Genomic DNA, 18322 nt, shown 5'->3' with positions numbered 1-18322 from the left:
GCTGTCACAGCGCGCGAAACATTGAAAATTCTATTCAGTGGCGAACAGGCGGGAGGAAGGAACTAACCGTCCGGGGCTAAAACACTACTCTAAACAGCCAACAACACAAAGTAGTACGTTTTGTTTTATAGCCACTCTGACAACTTAGTTTGTCCGCTGCTGAGGTCCATGAAGTGTCTTCTCCGTCGGGCCAGGCTTTCGTTATCCCAAATAGTGAGCCCGGAGAGAGGCGGACAAAGATGAGCATCGTCCGCTCCTCGCAGGTGAGGACATGCTAACATGCTAAGCCGAGAACCGAGGTCATTCAATCGATATAAGTGATAATATCAGGTAGGATTTGTTTGAGCATCTGTGTATTTACTAAACTACTGCATTTTAGAGTTAGTTGGTAATGTTATGTTGGATGTCTGGCTGGGTTGACGTCGGCGAGGAGGCTATAGCTACAGCTACTGCTGCACACATATAACTCTGTCCTGAGTACCCACAGCTCCAAGTCCGTTTTGACTTTATAAACGAGTAATTGAACCTCCTCACATGGATGGATGTGATCCATAGGGATCGTTTATCCTGGTAAATGATTGTATTACAAGACTAAACGCAACTTGCTCGCTACAATGTACTCGCTAGCTGAGTTTGCGCCTGCGCCGATTCATTGTGTGGAGTTGGCGCTGCTAGAGCCACCATTTGGCCTCCTAGCTATACTTTCAACAAAGTGTTTAAGTATCAAGTTTCACGTTATAATGTCATGTTATGAGTGGTTGTAGTGTTAGTCACCTGCCACAATGTTTAACTACCTGGTGTAATGCAACGCCACCTACATGTAAAATCACAACAAAGTATGGTTTGACTTGTCAAAGGAGCCACAGCATCCACCATTACTGAAGGAAGGGCAGGATTACTTTGAATTGTATAAAATGGCTATTATGGTTAAAATGTGCTTGAAATATTTGTAAAAATTCCATCCTCTGATATATTCAAAGCATTATTCCATGAATCGTTGATTGTCTCTACAGTTGCCCACAAATGTCAAATTCATTCAAATCAGTTAGGATGAATAGTTAACAATAAACATTTTATTTAGAAAAAGTATTGTTAACCATTGGACATTTTTTAAATACTACCTGGTAACTTAACTGGATCAACAAGGCTCATTTGGAGCCCTGGGCAACAACTCTAGTAAAGTAAATGGTGTGAAAGAGCTTAGTATGTCTAGTTAAATATTAACAATCAGTGTTTTGTTTTCTCCACCAGGCAGAAGTGGTCTCTGCAGTGCTCCAGGCGCCTGGGGAAAGTGACTCAGACAGTGGGATGGGCTCTCCAGCAGAGGAGATTGTGACACAGACGAGCAGCAAGGGGGTGCAGCGTCCAGGTAAAACACAGCTCTGGGATGTTCAAGTATTAGTAGTTGGTGTAAATTTCTTTAGATGCATGTCATTAATGAGCACTAATGCGCATGCATCTTGCTCAAGCATCTCTACAGGCATTTGGGTTTCGAACCCAGGACCTTCTTGTCAATTGATGCACTTTGGGAAAATATATACAATAGTGTTGCCGGATCATTCATATTAATGTTACAATGTTCATTGTGTTATACATCAAACAGGGAGAGCTGGATGTAAACGCTCAACAGCAGTTGGCAGGCATGTCCTATTGATAATATAAAGTGTATTTCCATAACCCCCTCCTACCTTTCTGCTATTCACCACAGTGTCTTTTTCCCACACGCTGTACTCTAGTAAAGCAAGGCAGGCTCTGTGATTTAACGTTACGGTGCTGCTGAATACCCATCCTCCATATTGATTTTCCAGATTCCGACGGTGATGACGATGACGAGGTCCTGGTTCACAGGAAGCCCCGTTGTCACAAGGCCATCCGGGACAGTGACGAAGACGAGGAGGAGATGGACAACAGTGTAAACATGGCGGACGCTCTGGTCCTGTCTGAGTCAGATGGCGAACAGCAGGAGGAGGAGGCGGAGTCCCAGAACATCAAAGAGGAGAGCAAGAAGAAGAAAGGCAGGAGGATATCACGCGCACCTGTCGACAGTGAGGAGAGCGACCTCGGGGAAGGAGGCGCAGAGGAGGAGGAGGAGGAGGTGAAGAAGGACGTGGTATCAAAGGAAGAGAAGCGAGAGAAGAGCAAAAGACACAAGGAGAAGAGGGAGAAGCGCAGTAAAGCCGTGGAGAAGGCGACAAAGAAGAACAAGAAGGAGAGGTTCCTTGAAGTCAAGGAGGTTTGTGTTGTTTACAATTTGTTATAACTTTATTTGTCTTGTCGGTTGTAAGGGATGAGTAATCCTAACAGTACAGTGTTTATCATGAGATTTGTGTTAGGAAAAAAAAAAAGTTCACCACTACACACCGATAAGTCAGTTGAAGAGTGGGTCTGTTGCGGTAGCTCTGATTATTCTGGAGGAACAACCACTGCAGGGTGAAATCCTTCACTAATTGTGTACAACTTGTGATTTAATTGATGGCGGGAGTGTCACCATTGCCACCCATTTTGTAACATTCGTAATATTACAAATACAAGGTCCTTCACCAGTGGCCCATAGGTCCTTCACCTGTTGCCTCATACGGCCATAGAAAGCGAATCAACCGATTTGTTAAAGGACACGTTTCAATGTACCCAACACAATCTATTCTCATGCCTGTCAAAGTTCCATCAACAACTTTCCCCTGCCTATCTATTTCATTTCCCAGGATGCACCTCCCCCTGTCCCGCTGAATGACAGCGGTTGTCTCCTTGGAGACACAGATCTGTTTGATACCGGATTGGATGGAGACAGTGAAGAGGAGTCTCTGGATGCCATCAGGGCAGCTGCTAAACACAAGGTCAAGAAACACCAGGTACACACCCATGGAATATGACATAACAGATGCACATCAATATGTCTTCTGCCTATGGTCTATTGCCTATGTATCCCAGTACAAAGGTTCTTGGTTTAAATCTGCAATGTCTAGCTGTAGACATATCTAACCCTACCTGACCAATGATGACATTAACCTGTTTAAACTACCGTGAGTAGCTTTGAATAAAATCATCTGCCTAATTACTAAATGGTAGATGACAAAATGGTAAATGTATGATCCACTGAGATTTTCTATTACCGTATGTTCTACACGTCTTTAAGCTTCCTTTATACCTCGTGTTGATAAAGTTAATTTAGATTAGGTATTATTAAGAAGCTTACTTTTGTGTAAACAACAATATAGGAGGTTTAAACAGGAGGCGGATGCTTTTGTATTATTCTGTATATTTAGTTAACCATGTTGCATGGTTAATTAGGGTCGATCTCCATTAGGCCATAGTCACTAAGCTGTGTGGGGACTCTTTCAGGGACCCCTCTTCAACGATGAAGACAAGGCAGAGGAAGACGAGGAGGAAGAGCCGTCGGAGAAGCCTCAGCGTGTGGTAGGTGACACCTTGAAGGGGTGTGGATAGGTGATGGCACCACTCCTCCTGTGTGACTCACACCTCTTTAGATATGTCCTGTGGTTGGCAACACCCAGCTTACAAAACTACAGACAAAAGTTTAAGAAATTCAAGTATGACAAAAGACCACAGCCACTGCAGGGTTGTTTGTTACAAGTCTCTAGTTCCTTCTGTATAGAAATGCCCTTGAGCCCAAATCAGTTCACTCCTTCGTCATATTAGCATTGTGCTAACCCCACTGTCTTTGGCACTGTTCCATGTGTTATTTAAATGCAGTGTTCCTATAGCATTTTGCCAACCCTTCTCTGTTTTGGGTGCCTTCCCATGTATTATTTGGATGCAGTGTGCTGTTAGCATTCTGCTAACCCTTCTCTGTGTTGGTAGGAGAGGAAGGCTGCCCGCGCTAGCAAGGAAGCTATGAAGCAGATCCACAGTGAGACTCAGAGGCTGGTCAGAGGTGAGATTGATTTTACTTAACTGTTAGGTCTGTCAAGAGACAAGTTTTAGTTTTTAGTGCACTTTTTGGTGATGCAGTTAAAAAACATGCATGCATACAAAATATGCATACTAATAATAAGTACCTCTCTATAATCCTTGGTGTTATATATTTATTGTGTCAGTGGTTCACCAATGCCACTGACACAACCAAACCACAATCAAATGCTTAAGATTGATATCTGACATCAAAAAGGTGGGGGATGTCATTTGGTAATCAATAAACGGCATTGCTTTTGGCAATCACCTTTTGATTGACACAATCCGTGTCTGTTAACTGTGGCTCTTTTAAATGTTCCTCCTCCGTGCTCGATAACTGACGCCCCCTAATCCTTTGACGTGTTGCCTTGCCACCCACAGAGTCCTCCCTGGGTCTGCCCTACCACATCCCCCAGCCCAAGAGCATTAACGACTTCTTCAAGAGGAGAGCCCGACCCGAGGGGCCCGCTATGGCCCTGCTCAAGTAATCTATTCATTCAGTGTCTCTTTATTCCTCCTTAAGACATGTCAATGCAGGGTTCCTCCTTTACACATTTTAGAAAAAGTATTTGAATATAATCTAGAAGCGGTCAATTTCAAAACCTATTTTTGGTCACTATTTTTATCGCTGTCATACCGCTACATGATGCACAAAGAAACGTAGCGTTCCTTCTGTGGGAGTCTCTCTGGCACCATCAACTGAATCACTCAATGGTGGTGTTGAATCTGCCCATCAAGCCTCCACCATGTACCAGACTGATAAGGTTCAGCATGCTTCTTTAGCTTGTTTCAGGCTGTGTGAGGCGTGGTGGCTGTTACTGACAGTTCATGTTGTGTAATGTAAACCTCTGTGACCGTGGAAATGTTATGGAAGATTTCCTGGAATACACCTGGTCAAAAAGAACAGGAACCTATAACCATTTTCTGACACACTCTAACCCTCAATCTTTTGTTCCTCCGTTAGATCCACCAAGTATCAGAAGATGATATTCGAGGTGACCCCAGCCCCACCTCGTCTCCCCGCCAGTGAGCCCCAGAACCCGTCCTCAGACCAGGACTCCACCCCTGCTCTGGATCTGGTCTCCAGCGACGTCCAGGCTCTACCTCATCCAGCCGCCACCTCCTCCCCCCAGCAGGAGAGCCTCAGCCAGGGACCCACCGAGGCACCGTCCACCCTTCCTCAGGACCAGGACTCTGGGCCCATGCTCTTCCTCTCAGAGAGCCTCCAGGAGTCACCGGCCACAGACAGCCAAGAGCCCAAAGCTCTGCCTTCAGATCTGGACGGGGGAGAGGAGGGATGTGGAGCTCCGACAGGGCCGCACCATACCTTGGCCTCACCTGGTTCTCAAGCCCAGCGAGTAGAGGCTCTCCCTGGGGACAATGAGCCGGTTGTAGCGCCCCGGTCGGATGTGTGCATGGGTGTTGGTGTTGGTGCTGGTGTCCTCTCAGGGTCTCAGCGACACGCCGTCAAGCCCAAGAAGGACAGGCTGGCTCGGCTGAGAGAGCTGGGCATGGACCCCCCTCCCGTCCCCAAACTGTGTGCAGATGACGGGCTGTTTGTGGACCTGGAGCCCCCTCCGCCCAACCCCGGTGAGGAGACCCAGACTAACGCCCATGGCCGCAGGGCTATGCTAATGTTGTGGTACAGCACTGGATATAATGATGCTGTCGTTTAGGTTAAATATGGTCTAGCCTTGCACTTTGGTGATCAAATATTTATTTTTATTTCGTGGCTTGGTGAAGGAATGTCTGAGCACTCCACATTACTAAACACTGATCCATATTTTTTTCCCTGTTCCGTGCAGTAGATGACTCCTTCAACTGTTTCATCAATATTTAGCGATCTTCACTCCAAACCAAATGGCACTATGCATGGAGTTATTTATAATGTATTATATTCTACCATCAGGCTGCTGGCTTGGTGAGCCATAACTCAGAGCAGAATATTTATATTCTGCTCAAAGGAGAGCGGAATATAATTTATATTCCAGTCAAAGGCTGCATGGGTCAAGACTCCAAGACGGTGGAAAGATTTCCATTGCCATAAAAACCAAATAGTTGAGTTAGAGGTACATTTTTAATCATCACTTGAAGTGATGCTTCCTGGAAGGCCAGACTCTTCACTGCAAAGGAAAAACCAAACCCTAAGACACTTTTTTAATAGCAATGTAAGGGGGTTACATTTGCAGTGATGTGGACAGACCCTGGTCCAAATCTCTACCCAAGTACACAACATTTTAAAAACTTAGGATAATGTTAGAATGATCTCAAAACACTGTCTACAGGTTAAGGGCATTCTATTGCATGATAACAAGGGTGCGGCATGTTGCTCAGGAGGTAGAGTGGTTGACTGGTAATCAGAGGTTTGCTGGTTCGATCCCCGGCTCCTCCTAGCTGAGTGTCGAGGTGTCCCTGAGCAAGGCACACACTGCTGTCGGTGTGTGTATGAATGGGTGAATGTTAGGCAATATTGTGAAGCACTTTGAGTGGCCACTGGTTAGAAAAGAAAACTATATAAATGCAACGATGACCATAACAATGCTATTGGTATTGTGAGTGGGTTTTTTGGATGATGTCATTGAGACATGTAGGTATTTCTGTCTGTAGTGGGCAGGACTAGCACTTGTGGAAGTGTTTAAACCAAAGGCGTGGTCCTCTCTCCATCAGGTGTGGAGGCCCTGAAGGAGCGCTACCTCCGCCACATGAAGCCCGTGCTGCGGCTGCAGGGCGAGAGTAGTGTGCAGCTCAACATCGTCCGCAAGGGCAGCGCCCCCTCTGGCCAGGAGGAGCTACAGGCCGAGACCATCACGGTCACCATCAAGGAGGGAGCCGAGGAGCCAAAGGCGGCTAAACCCGGTAAGCAGCGCTAACCTATAAGCTCACCTCAACAGCATGCATGATGTTATGGGTTTTCTGTAGCTGTTGGGGACGAAAATCGGCAGGGACTTGCGATGGGTTTTTTGAGCGGCAATACAATGTATAGTGTGTTTCTGTAAGTATCCATAGGTCTACGAATACAGTTGACCACTAAGGATGCAATACGTAAAAGAAACGTAGATGGTGTCCATGGTGACCATGATGAAGATACCGATTGTGATTGGTTAGTGATTTATTCGCAAGCTAACAACGTCGGAAAACTACCTTGGTGAAATTGAAAATTACTCATCTCTTTTTCCACAAAACGGAAATTGTGGAGTTACAGTTGGTTATAGTCTGTAACCATATCACTAGCTGCTCCTTAATTTTACTCCCTGGACTTTTACAACTTTTTGGTTGGCTGATCTTGACACGCTAAGCCGACCGTTGGGGATGGTGGGTGTTTTGAGTAATGTGGTTTTACTTCCCTCCTTCTGTGTAACGTTTTATTTTCCACTGATTCGTGGGCAGAAGGGAACACTGTTATGACTCCCAACGCTTGTATTAAGTATCAATGTTGCTCTATTAAGTAACATGTTACTGTATTAAGCAGCAACATGTTACTGTATGACACAGTAACATGTTACTGTATTAAGCAGCAACATGTTACTGTATTCAGTAGCGACATGTTACTGTATTCAGTAGCAACATGTTACTGTATGACGCAGCGACATGTTACTGTATGACACAGTGACATGTTAATGTATTCAGTAGCGACATGTTACTGTATGACACAGTGACTTGTTACTGTATTCAGTAGCGACATGTTACTGTATTCAGTAGCGATAAGTTACTCTATGAAGCAGTGACATGTTACTGTATGAAGCAGTGACATGTTACTGTATGAAGCAGCGACATGTTACCGTATGAAGCAGCGACATGTTACCGTATGAAGCGGTGACATGTTACCGTATGAAGCAGTGACATGTTACTGTATGAAGTAGCGACATGTGATTCTATGAAGTAGTAACATGTTGCTGTGGTAAGCACTAACATGTTGCTGTTAAGTTGTAAAATGTTACTATATGAAGTAGCAGCATGTTACGGGTACTGTATGAAGCAGCAACATGTTACTGTAGTAACATGTTAGTCCTACCCTCTGCAGGAGAGAGGCTGAGCGGTCTGAAGCAGCGACTGCAGCAGGCCATGGCGCTGCGCCGACAGGAGGAGCGGGTCCGCAAGGCCGCCCTCCATCGCCTTGACAACGAGGAGTGTGGAGTGGAAGAAGAGGAGGAGGAAGAGGAAATGACTGACGACTCGGAGGCAGAGGTATGTGTGTGTCTAGAGTGTCAAGGGGAAAACGTTTCATAGGTTGAGATTAGCTCATGTAACATTATTATGTTTACATTGTTGTTTAGAATATCCACTCGCCTTTAGTGGGAAACATCGGCTTTACTATGAACTAAAATATAATCGAATGTATTAAAGGTGGAGTTCGGTACAGAATGCTCAAGCGCAGTTTGGTGTCAACAATACGACACGAAAGATCGGACTGCAATAAGATGGCAGTTAATGATGTGCAGGTGGAGAAATGTAGGAATCGAGGCATGGGAAGTCTTCCCATTTAAAAACGGCAACTGACAGACGGACAGTTGTAATGGCTCTGGCAGAAAGTGATTGAGTTGGGGATGTAATGTAATATATAATCAAATGTCAATTGTATTGCCACAATAGCTTTTAGTCAATGCTAGCTCCACCTTACGTTTAACCGCTAAGTTCCTGAGTGTTTAACCACCCGTACCTCCCCAGGGGGTGGACGACCTGCTCGGAGGAGGAGGCGATGAGGAGGAAGAGGATGATGGCAGCGTTGCTCCCAGCATCAGAAGCCCATCGCCCGCGGCGTTCAAGCCCTCTTCCTCCATCAGGGAGCTCATGAACGGAGACGGGTCCCTCATGCTGTTCGCTGGGAACTCCTGCTCTCGCATGTACGCTCCTCTCTTGTCTGGGCTTTGAACTCGCCAAGGGGAGTTGGTTTATAGGAAGAGTTTCAAAATTACTCTTGAGTTGGAAAGTTGTGAATTCGCAAAGATGTGTACAGTATTCATTTAAATGAACAAAACGTGTATGATATAACAACACACAAGTCAACAACTAGTCAGTGCACATCTGTGTGAATAGGGTTGTCTTTAACTGATGTTTAAAGAGCCTTGAATGAATGGTTTTTACAACATGGAAGTTGTGTAACCTCTGTATAACCGTTTATAGGACGTGTGTTTGTGTACAAGATTGTATTTCATTTCACATGCAAGCTGGAATACAGTACTGAACACCGATTGGTTGTCTGGTTTTGCTTTGATCCAGGGATGGGGTCAGGAAGAATGCTCCTTCAGGCCCAGACGGCGATGCTAAAGTGGGTCAGTACATCTCATCCAGAGAGTCATTGCTTCCATCCTGTGTATATGTAGATTTCTCCAACAGGACCCTATTTGGTTCAATAGTTTTTTGTTTTTATTCACCCGTTACCAGTTTTGTCTTTATACGTCCGACGTGTTTTCAGCTCAGTCTGTGTCTGGCTAATTAAAACAAGAGGCCCATTCTTCAGCAGTCCCTGGAGAGCTGTAATTCAGTTCTGGAAACCTAATGATTCCCATGTGTCTGTTTTTGTATTTCCTCTCTCGCTCTGCATCAGAAGAGGAGGACTCTCTATCCCTGGCCAAGGACAACAGTCACAACAGCAGCTTCGAGCTGCTGGGCTCCATGATCCCCTCCTACCAGCCTGTCAGTCACCAGCGATCCGCAGGAAGGGGCGGGGTCAACTCCGCCCTCTTCCGCTCCCCCTCTCCCTGCTTCTTCAGGCCCAGCTTCCTAGGCTCCGCCTCCAAGGTGAGGCCAGCATAGAGCCGGGCGTCAACACTGCCAGGGTTAGGGGTGCGAATCCCACCAGGGTCAACCAAGCTAGGAATGTATGTACTCAGAGTAATGTAAGAAGCATTAGATGGCTTTTTATATTTTTATGTGAGATATTCTATTGGTTATGGTGTTTGACTCCCATACAAAAGGTACTGGGTTCAATCCCCAATGTGCGATGACCTGACCCTAAATGCCATCCAGCTGCAGTAATGTCACATGGAGGTATCAACGTGTTCATGTTCCCCAACAGAGCTCAGGGAAGATGTCCGAGCCGTCCCTCTCGCTGCCCGTGGAGGACTCCCAGGACCTGTACGCCCCCTCCTCACCCGGGGGAGACTCTGGACCCCTGGGGGCCCCGCGGGGCCGCTTCTCCCTGGAGGACGACACCCAGTCCCAGCTCCTGGACGCCGACGGCTACCTGAATGTGGGGCCCCGCACGGGGGGCCCCGCACACCACAAGAGGCAGCTGATCCTGGATAGCCTGGACGAGAACGCCATGGACGCCAACATGGGGGAGCTGCTGGGGCTGTGCTCCGGGGCCTTCAGTGGGGGTGGAGGTGGTCGTACTGGTGGTGGTGGAGGAGGGATGGATGCCAGCGGTGGCAGCGCTGCGTCCACCAGGGACAGCCGAGGTGGGGGTCAGAGCCAGGAGGATGAGCTGCTGGGTCTCTGCTCCGGGGCCTTCCCCGCCACCCAGGCTGGGGGGGAAGGGGAGGAGGAGGAGGAGGAGGAGGAGAGGGATGGAGATGCAGAGCTGGAAACCATGGACCAGCTGATGGGCTTTGCGTCTAGAAAGTTCCCTCAAGGTGAGGAAGGCTGGACTCCTGACTTTTTCATGTTTAGCATATTTTTTCCTCCTGCAATTGGCGAGTCTTGTGTTCTCTAATGTAGTTATCAAGGAATAGTATCCTTCAAACCTGATTTAGTTTAGTTAGTCAAATGGTTTGCCTCTGCTTGAAGATGTATTTTTTTGGTGTGTGTGTGTCTAATATGAATCATTGTGTTCACCTCTTCCCACGTTGTTCAGAGGACTCTATGCCGTCTCTGCCCAGTCCCAAGATGGATTCAGCAGCTGACCGCAGGTGTGTACACACACATCGGTGTTGCGTTTCTTTGCTCCTTATTTCATTGGTTGATATTTCTTGAGTGAACATTTTGTCCCTACTTTGAACATTATATTGATGTGAACATTGTTGAATCCAGTATCCTACCCTCATCACCTTAAGGACTCAACTGCTGCACTGACCTTGTTATAATTCACAATTTCTTGAATCTCTCATCTTCAGTAAGAAGAAGCCTGTAGTGGAAGAGGAGGAGGAGGAGGAGGAGGAGGAGGAAGACTGTGAATTCCGACTTCTCTCTGATGTTGGCAGCCAGAGTGAAGATGTGAGTCACTCACTATTGAATGGGATTTTATTGATTTCCACTAGAATCTAACCAAAGCCCACTGAAATAGTAGCACTTAACGTTCACATATTTATGAACATATTTATCAACGTTTTTCTTCATATTCATTTTTAAAAAGTTAGTATTTAGAGGTGTTTTTTTTTTTTTCCATCAGTTACCGCAACAATGAGTAGACCACGTCTTAAATAATTGTCCTGCGTCTTTCCAGGAGGATGGAGATGAAGACAGAGAGGATAACGGTGAGGAGGAGGATCAGGAGGTGGAGGAGGAAGAGATGCAGGCTCTGTTTCCGTCCAATCGGGTGGTGCCGAGGAAGAAGAAGAAGAAAATGTAAGTGGAGGCGGGAACTTGTTGAACTCTTTTTCTTCCCCTTATCCTTAATCCCCCTTAAGTTATGTTTTTTTTCTTCGTGAGTGTCCTTGTTAGTGTAGTTCCACACGCCAGTAGAGGCGTGTTCTTGACATGGCATATCGTTATGGCGCCGACATGATTGGCCACCGCTGACGTAGTCAATCTTTGACCTGTCGCAGTTGACCTTTGACCCGTCTCAAGGCTTCCATAGTCCAGAAGGACTCCCGTATACTGTTGTACTTTGGATAAATGAAACCGACATTATGAGAGTCCCTCTGTTAACCCCGCCCCCTCTGTGGACCCTGCCCTGTCGCTGTGGACCAGGCGCCTGGCACAGTACGTGGACTCGGAGGCGGAGCTGTCGGGGAGCGATGTGGGCAGCGAGGACGAGGACGGTGGCGGGGACAGCGAGTACGAAGAGGAGGAGCTGCTGGACGAGCTGCCCTCCGACGAAGAGCTGCAGGACCAGGTCAACAAGATCCACATGTGAGTACAGCTTTGTGTGTGTGTGGTTTGTATAACAAAAACAATATTAAGTTTTTTAAGTGTTCATTTTTATTGTTAAGTGTAGAGTCGTCACCAAACCCCCCCCCACCGCACCAAATGGACCACCATGTCTATTTGTTGGGTTGCCCTGGTAACCCGGTCCCCCTGGACCCCCCCTCCCCCCACAGGAAGCAGGTGATGGACGACGACAAGCGGAGGCTGCGTCTGTACCAGGAGCGCTACCTGGCCGACGGGGACCTGCACTCGGACGGGCCTGGACGAGAACGCCGCTTCCGCTGGAAGAACAACGGTACGCCACACTGCTCTAATGGTTTGACTGGGCAGCACAGAGACACGGAGCAGATACATGGGTTAATACAGGGTGACCTTGTTGAAGGGGTGATATCATGACCTCATAGTCTGCTCTAGGAGCATCAGGATTTTGCCCTTAACTGTTTGGAAAATAATCCATCAGGTTTTTACATTTAAAAAGTTCAGGTTCCTCCATGGGTCGGTTTCTAAACTCTAGAAGACCTGCGTCTCTAAGCCCACATCTGGTTCTCTCTGCTCTCCACAGACGACGGCTTCAACCTGGACCGGATGGGTGGAGACGGTGAGGAAGAGGAGGAGGATGAAGACGTGGACCTGTCGGAGGTGCAGCGCAGGAGGGAGCGACTGGAGAGGGACCAGTGGCTCAGGGAGCAGGTGTGTGTGTGAAGGGTTTGCTTGTGCTAGTCACGTGAATGAATTAAATTGTAACTGAACACATGGATCATTTTGTCTCCGTGAAGCCCCACTGTTCCATATAGTAATTCAGTCTAGTGCGATGTTGGGGTCATTTTGCTATTGGTTACCACGACGCTAACGCATCCATGTAGTCGTAGCATGATGCTAACACAGACATGTGGCTGTAGCATGACGCTAACACAGACATGTGGCTGTCACATGACGCTAACACAGACATGTGGCTGTAGCATGACGCTAACACAGACATGTGGCTGTAGCATGACGCTAACACAGACATGTGGCTGTAGCATGACGCTAACACAGACATGTGGCTGTAGCATGACGCTAACACAGACATGTGGCTGTAGCATGACGCTAACACAGACATGTGGCTGTAGCATGACGAATACATGTCGTGGTTTAGCATGTCTGTAGCCGTAGCATGGCGTTAATGCGTACATGTAGCCGTGGCACGCAAGCAGCTGTAGCGTGACGCTAACACATCCATGCGGCTGTAGCATGTGTGTAGCCGTAGCATGGCCCTCTGGCGACACACGCTAACCAACCATGGTTTGGTTCAGTCTGAGCAGAAGGTGCAGAAGGGCCCCTCGGAGCAGGACGCGGAGGAGGACGAGGAGAACCTGGGGGAGGAGGACAGTCAGTTCATGAAGCTGGCCAAGAAAATCACCGCCAAGACGCTGCAGAGGAAAGGTCAGCCCGCTTAATCCCCTTCTGATTGGTCCTCTGCGGCACCAGCTCATTTGCATACATCATCATTTGATTGGCGTTGAGATCCGGGGTCGGTCGTGACGTGAAAGGGCAGATGTCTGAGTCCTCTGTACCGATGCGTTCATTCCCTACTTATCATGGATTGGGACTTGAGATTGCTTGAATGATGAGTGCTTTATGAGTAAAGTTCATGATTATGAGTAGTGTTGATTTCATACGTGGACCCTTTTCCCATTGACCTTATTTTAAATTGGCTTTTTCTTAATGGGAATTATAAGATCTTATAGTAAGGTAGTCCATTCACTACCTAGTCCATTCCATTCATGGGAAATAAGGAAATGGTTTGATGTATATAATGTATGCATAGAGGCACTTTCATTATCCTGTATTAATTTTCTTTTGATCAAAGGGTCATGTTTTTAGTGTTCGCTCCTCAAAACGTTTTCTAATCATGTATTAATCCATGGTCTCTCCCTCTCTCCAGAAGCATCCGTGAAGCCCGCTGTGGAGAACAAGCCCTCGTCTTGTCTGAACCCCTTCCAGAGACCGTCCCAGCCCGGCCAGGTGAGAGGCCCCCCTCACAGTCACCATGTACAACCAGCGTTTAGCTTCAAATAACCTGGATCAGCACCCATATCTGTAGTCAATGCCCATCGATGGGATTTCAATATATTATTAATAAAATAACATCCTGACATATTCTACAGATAAATAGTGCTGGTCAGCCTGTACCTCATTGTTTACCAGAATCGTACTATCGGCCCTCCATAAGCCCCTCCCTCTCACATCACCCAACGACGCTAGTTCAGCCAGTCGGTGGACAGAACACGGTTATTTAGTCTTTTGAGTTCTGGAAGTCCCCCCCCCTACTCACTGGGAGACTCAATCTTACACATTGCAACCTTGCTTACACAACAGGAAATGAAATGACTGCCTTGTGACCTTATTTCCTCTAACTCTAAGGATCTGTTAATCGATGTGCCCCTGAAGTCTTATAGCAGTCTTCAACCAATGCGACTCTCACTGAACTGTTGATCCATTTTGCTGTGGCAGAGAGGGGTGAGGGGGCATCCTGCTCAAGGATGCCCACAGGTGGACGAGTACATTGGGAATCTAACCCCGGACTCTTCACTATCCCCTCCTACCCGTTGTTTAAATGCGGGTGGCCAAATATAGTGTAAATGGCACCAATGAAATCAAAGTCAAAGTAATCAAAGAGTCGGGTTTGCACTCTCATTCTCTCGCTGTCATCCTATGTCTCTCTCTCTCTCTTGCTCGCTCACTCTCTCTTGCTATGTTTCTGTCTATCCCTCTCTCGTTCTCTCTGACCTTTTGACCCCTGTGCCCCTCCAGCAGGTGAGGCGGGGCTCCCTGCTGAGTCAGCCCCGCTCGGTGCTCCAGAAGCTGGCCTCCATCTCTGACGGGAACCCCCTGGCCCCACGCAGCACCCGGGGCTTCCTCTTCCAGACCCTGTCCCCCGAGAAGGACTCCTCCAGCGCCCCCAAGAAACAGGTGAGTGTGGAGACCCCCCCCCATCTCCCATGGTGGGAATAGTCACACCATTGGTTTTAATCGGGACGGGTGTAATGTTCATGTCATGACACTAGGGGGAGACAAAGCCCACAAAACCCAACGGATGCTCCTATAATGGCAACTGCTCTATGAAGTACTGTAAGGTTCAGTTTTTCTTTGGGTCAATCAAAATTGATACAAAAATATGTAGTTAATATATTTAGCTGATAATTGATCATGTTGGATTAGTTTGATTAAATTTTCATTATTTCAGTTCCTCTGGTCTGCAATTACTGGAAATTATGATTCCAATGGTTTTACTGTTGCTATGCAAAACCTATACACTATAGACAAAATATTCTAAATATATTAGGAATTGCGTTTCATCATTTTAGACTCAAGAATGACGAAACGCAATTCTAATCATATTTTAGAATATTTAGTGTTGGTATTGGTTTTGCATAGCATAGCAAAACCAATGTAACTACCCTCATCAGTTGGTCTAGAATCACCTCATCCTCCCTTCCTCCAGCATATCCTAACGTCCACCAAGAGATGATCAACACTTCTGACAGCAGTCTTCTTCTGGTTTTCTGGGGGGGTTTCCAGGTGAAGAGGGGGCCCGCGGAAACCACTAACCCAGCCTCCAAGAGGGTGTGTCGACCCAGCCAGCCCAAGGCCCCCAACTCGTCCTCAGGGGCCCAGCGCAGCATCTTCAGCTTCCTGGACAGCTGAGAACTCACAACCAGAAATCATCTTCTCCCAGTCTGGACTGGCCGCCACTGGGGGGGGGGTGGGTGAACGACGACAACTAGCTGCTGATTGGCTGCTAGTGGCTAACAGCTAATTGGCTGCTAAGTGGCTAACGGCTAGCTTTCAAGTGTGCAACGTCATCATCATCATCCACATGATGTGAGGGTTGACTATATCGAACCACCACTACTGGGATACCTGGGTGAGGGTATAGATGGGGAGGGAGAGAGGGCAGGGAGAGGAGAGCCAGGATAATGCCCGGTGGTCTTGCTTGGGGATTTGCCGGATCAGGGGATCTTTTCAGAACTTGGTCAACTTTGAGCACATTTTGTCCCGCTATAACTTTTTTGGGAGTTTTTATAGCATCTGCAGGAATTTCCCATTCGTCTCGGGACTCTGAGCGTTGTGTTTACTTGTGTGTTGCCGGCGGACAGGACATCAGGGCAGAAAGACGAACACATACCACTCTGTGCTGCGCTCCTCAGCAGATTACTGACCGCCGTTAAGATTACTAGAGCGACGGAAAAACAAAGTTCCTACTCGTCACGCAGACAACAAACTAGCTCTATTTAATGTGTGTGTGTGTGTGTGTGTGTGTGTGTGTGTGTGTGTGTGTGTGTGTGTGTGTGTGTGTGTGTGTGTGTGTGTGTGTGTGTGTGTGTGTGTGTGTGTGTGTGTGTGTGTGTGTGTGTGTTAGTCATTCAGAATGGATTCCGATAAATTGTTTTTAAAAATGTATAAAGGACTTTTGTAACTTTTTTGTTAATGATTTTTCTAATATCCTGGAGCTTGTAAGATTTTATGTATTTGTTTTACGATGTAAATAAAAGTATTTTAAGAAATTGGACATTTGTTTGCTTTGGTCTACAGATAAGAGGGGAAACTAATTTACAGACAAATGAGATTTACTTCATCGAAACTGAATAATAATAAACAATTGCTTGGACTAGGTGCTAGGCAGTATATTGGATGTAGTCAATATTTTATTGACTAATGAAGTTATACATGCACAATAATAGACCATAACATTGCTGAAGTCAGTAAGGCTAGGCAGGAACGGATCAATCAAGGAACATGACTAAATACGATAAAACATGAGAAACTATCAAATGTAATTGACTATTCAACAACAACAAAATTAGCTAATTTTGTCTTTCCAGTATTGTGCCGACTATTACGTTTGTCCTGTGTCCAGTCTTTAGAGAGCAGCGCATTTTGATGATTTGCCTGCACTTGTAAGTCACTTTGGATGAAATTGGTGCTAAATGTTCACCTAATTGCCCGACATTATGATAGTTGACAACAGCTCATCTCCTCAGGAACCGTCTCAGAACCTCTCCAAGCGGACATCTCCGGAGTTCGCCTCGACTCTCCATCCTGGTCGAAACTTAATTGCAGTTTAGAGGCTAATGAATTGATAAGCGGTTAATAATAGGGCCTCGTTAGGAGAGCCACTTCTAACGAGGCCTTTCATCTTTGGCTCCATCTCATTAGAGGCCCGGGTGATTAGAAGCGGGTCCTGGGGTGACGTATCGGGCGCAGGAGGGGTCCCCCCACATTATACATCATTAGGGGCCGATGGCCAGGAGCGCTAGGGTGTTGGGGGTCCCGGAGTGGGCGCCAGCTATAGCGTAAGTCCCCCCTTTGGCCCAAGGGCACGGTGGCAGACTGCATTGGTCCGGGTGTTGCTTAGTCACTCGTAACCTTTAAATGGATCTCTGCAGGATCACGCCCTGCACTCTTTCTTCTCTCTCCCTCTCTCCCTCTATCTGTCTGTCAGTCTCTCTTTGTATGTTTCTCAAGAGGACCTTGACTTGATTTTGAACTCTTCTCTCTTCTCTCTCTCTCACAAGATTCAAAGGGATTCATCGCCAGATTTCCATGGCCCAAGGCAGAAAAAGAAAGATGAGATCCATCTCTTCTGTCTTGTGATCTCTCTTTCTGTCTCTCCCTCCTCTCTGTCATGCCCTCTCACCATCTGTCTGTCTCTTCTATATCTGTCTGTCTCTCTCTCTTGTTCTGATGTTGAGGTCCCTTTCCCAGTTCTCTACTCTGTACCGTCTCTTCTCTACTGAGGTTTATATAAGGACACTTAATAAACCTCATAAATTAAGGGCCACTAACACAGAACCCAGGGCCACTAACACAGAACCCAGGGCCACTAACACAAAACACAGAACCCAGGGCCACTAACACAGAACCCAGGACCACTAACACAAAACACAGAACCCAGGGCCACTAACACAGAACCCAGGGCCACAAACACAAAACACAGAACCCAGGGCCACTAACACGGAACCCAGGGCCACTAACACAAAACACAGAACCCAGGGCCACTAACACAGAACCCAGGGCCACTAACACAAAACACGGAACCCAGGGCCACGAACACAGAACCCAGGGCCACTAACACAGAACCCAGGGCCACTAACACAGAACCCAGGGCCATGAACACAGAACCCAGGGCCACTAACACAGAACCCAGGGCCACTAACACAGAACCCAGGGCCATGAACACAGAACCCAGGGCCACTAACACAGAACCCAGGGCCACTAACACAGAACCCAGGGCCACGAACACAGAACCCAGGGCCACGAACACAGAACCCAGGGCCACTAACACAGAACCCAGGGCCACTAACACAGAACCCAGGGCCACGAACACAGAACCCAGGGCCACGAA

The 18322-nt window shown here is 47.1% G+C and overlaps 1 protein-coding gene across 4 annotated transcripts; it reads left to right on the top strand.

Moving 5' to 3' along the window:
• The first annotated feature begins 61 nt into the window (after positions 1 to 61).
• Positions 62 to 16325, top strand: clspn (claspin). Of its 4 annotated transcripts, none has more exons than XM_084485050.1 (24): positions 62 to 263; positions 1252 to 1369; positions 1809 to 2233; positions 2703 to 2834; positions 3340 to 3414; positions 3820 to 3892; positions 4291 to 4393; positions 4874 to 5499; positions 6577 to 6765; positions 7931 to 8094; positions 8575 to 8750; positions 9127 to 9179; positions 9455 to 9648; positions 9926 to 10481; positions 10703 to 10757; positions 10962 to 11061; positions 11291 to 11412; positions 11758 to 11919; positions 12108 to 12229; positions 12497 to 12624; positions 13227 to 13356; positions 13859 to 13938; positions 14728 to 14886; positions 15496 to 16325. In XM_084485050.1, exons 1-24 carry the CDS (start codon positions 240 to 242, stop codon positions 15619 to 15621), a joined length of 4092 nt encoding a protein of 1363 aa, XP_084341176.1. In that variant the 5' UTR covers positions 62 to 239; the 3' UTR covers positions 15622 to 16325. The 4 variants fall into 4 exon arrangements, with proteins under 4 accessions (XP_084341176.1, XP_084341174.1, XP_084341175.1 ...); XM_084485048.1 differs by having other exon boundaries at positions 2703 to 2849; positions 9458 to 9648; XM_084485049.1 differs by having other exon boundaries at positions 2703 to 2849; positions 14731 to 14886.
• Positions 16326 to 18322: the final 1997 nt, after the last annotated feature.

The sequence above is a fragment of the Micromesistius poutassou genome (genome assembly GCF_964030765.1).
Source record: "Micromesistius poutassou genome assembly, chromosome: 20".
NCBI lineage: Eukaryota > Metazoa > Chordata > Actinopteri > Gadiformes > Gadidae > Micromesistius > Micromesistius poutassou.
The sequence above is the reverse complement of the archived record's forward strand: the minus strand, read 5'-3'. Positions and strand labels throughout refer to the sequence as shown.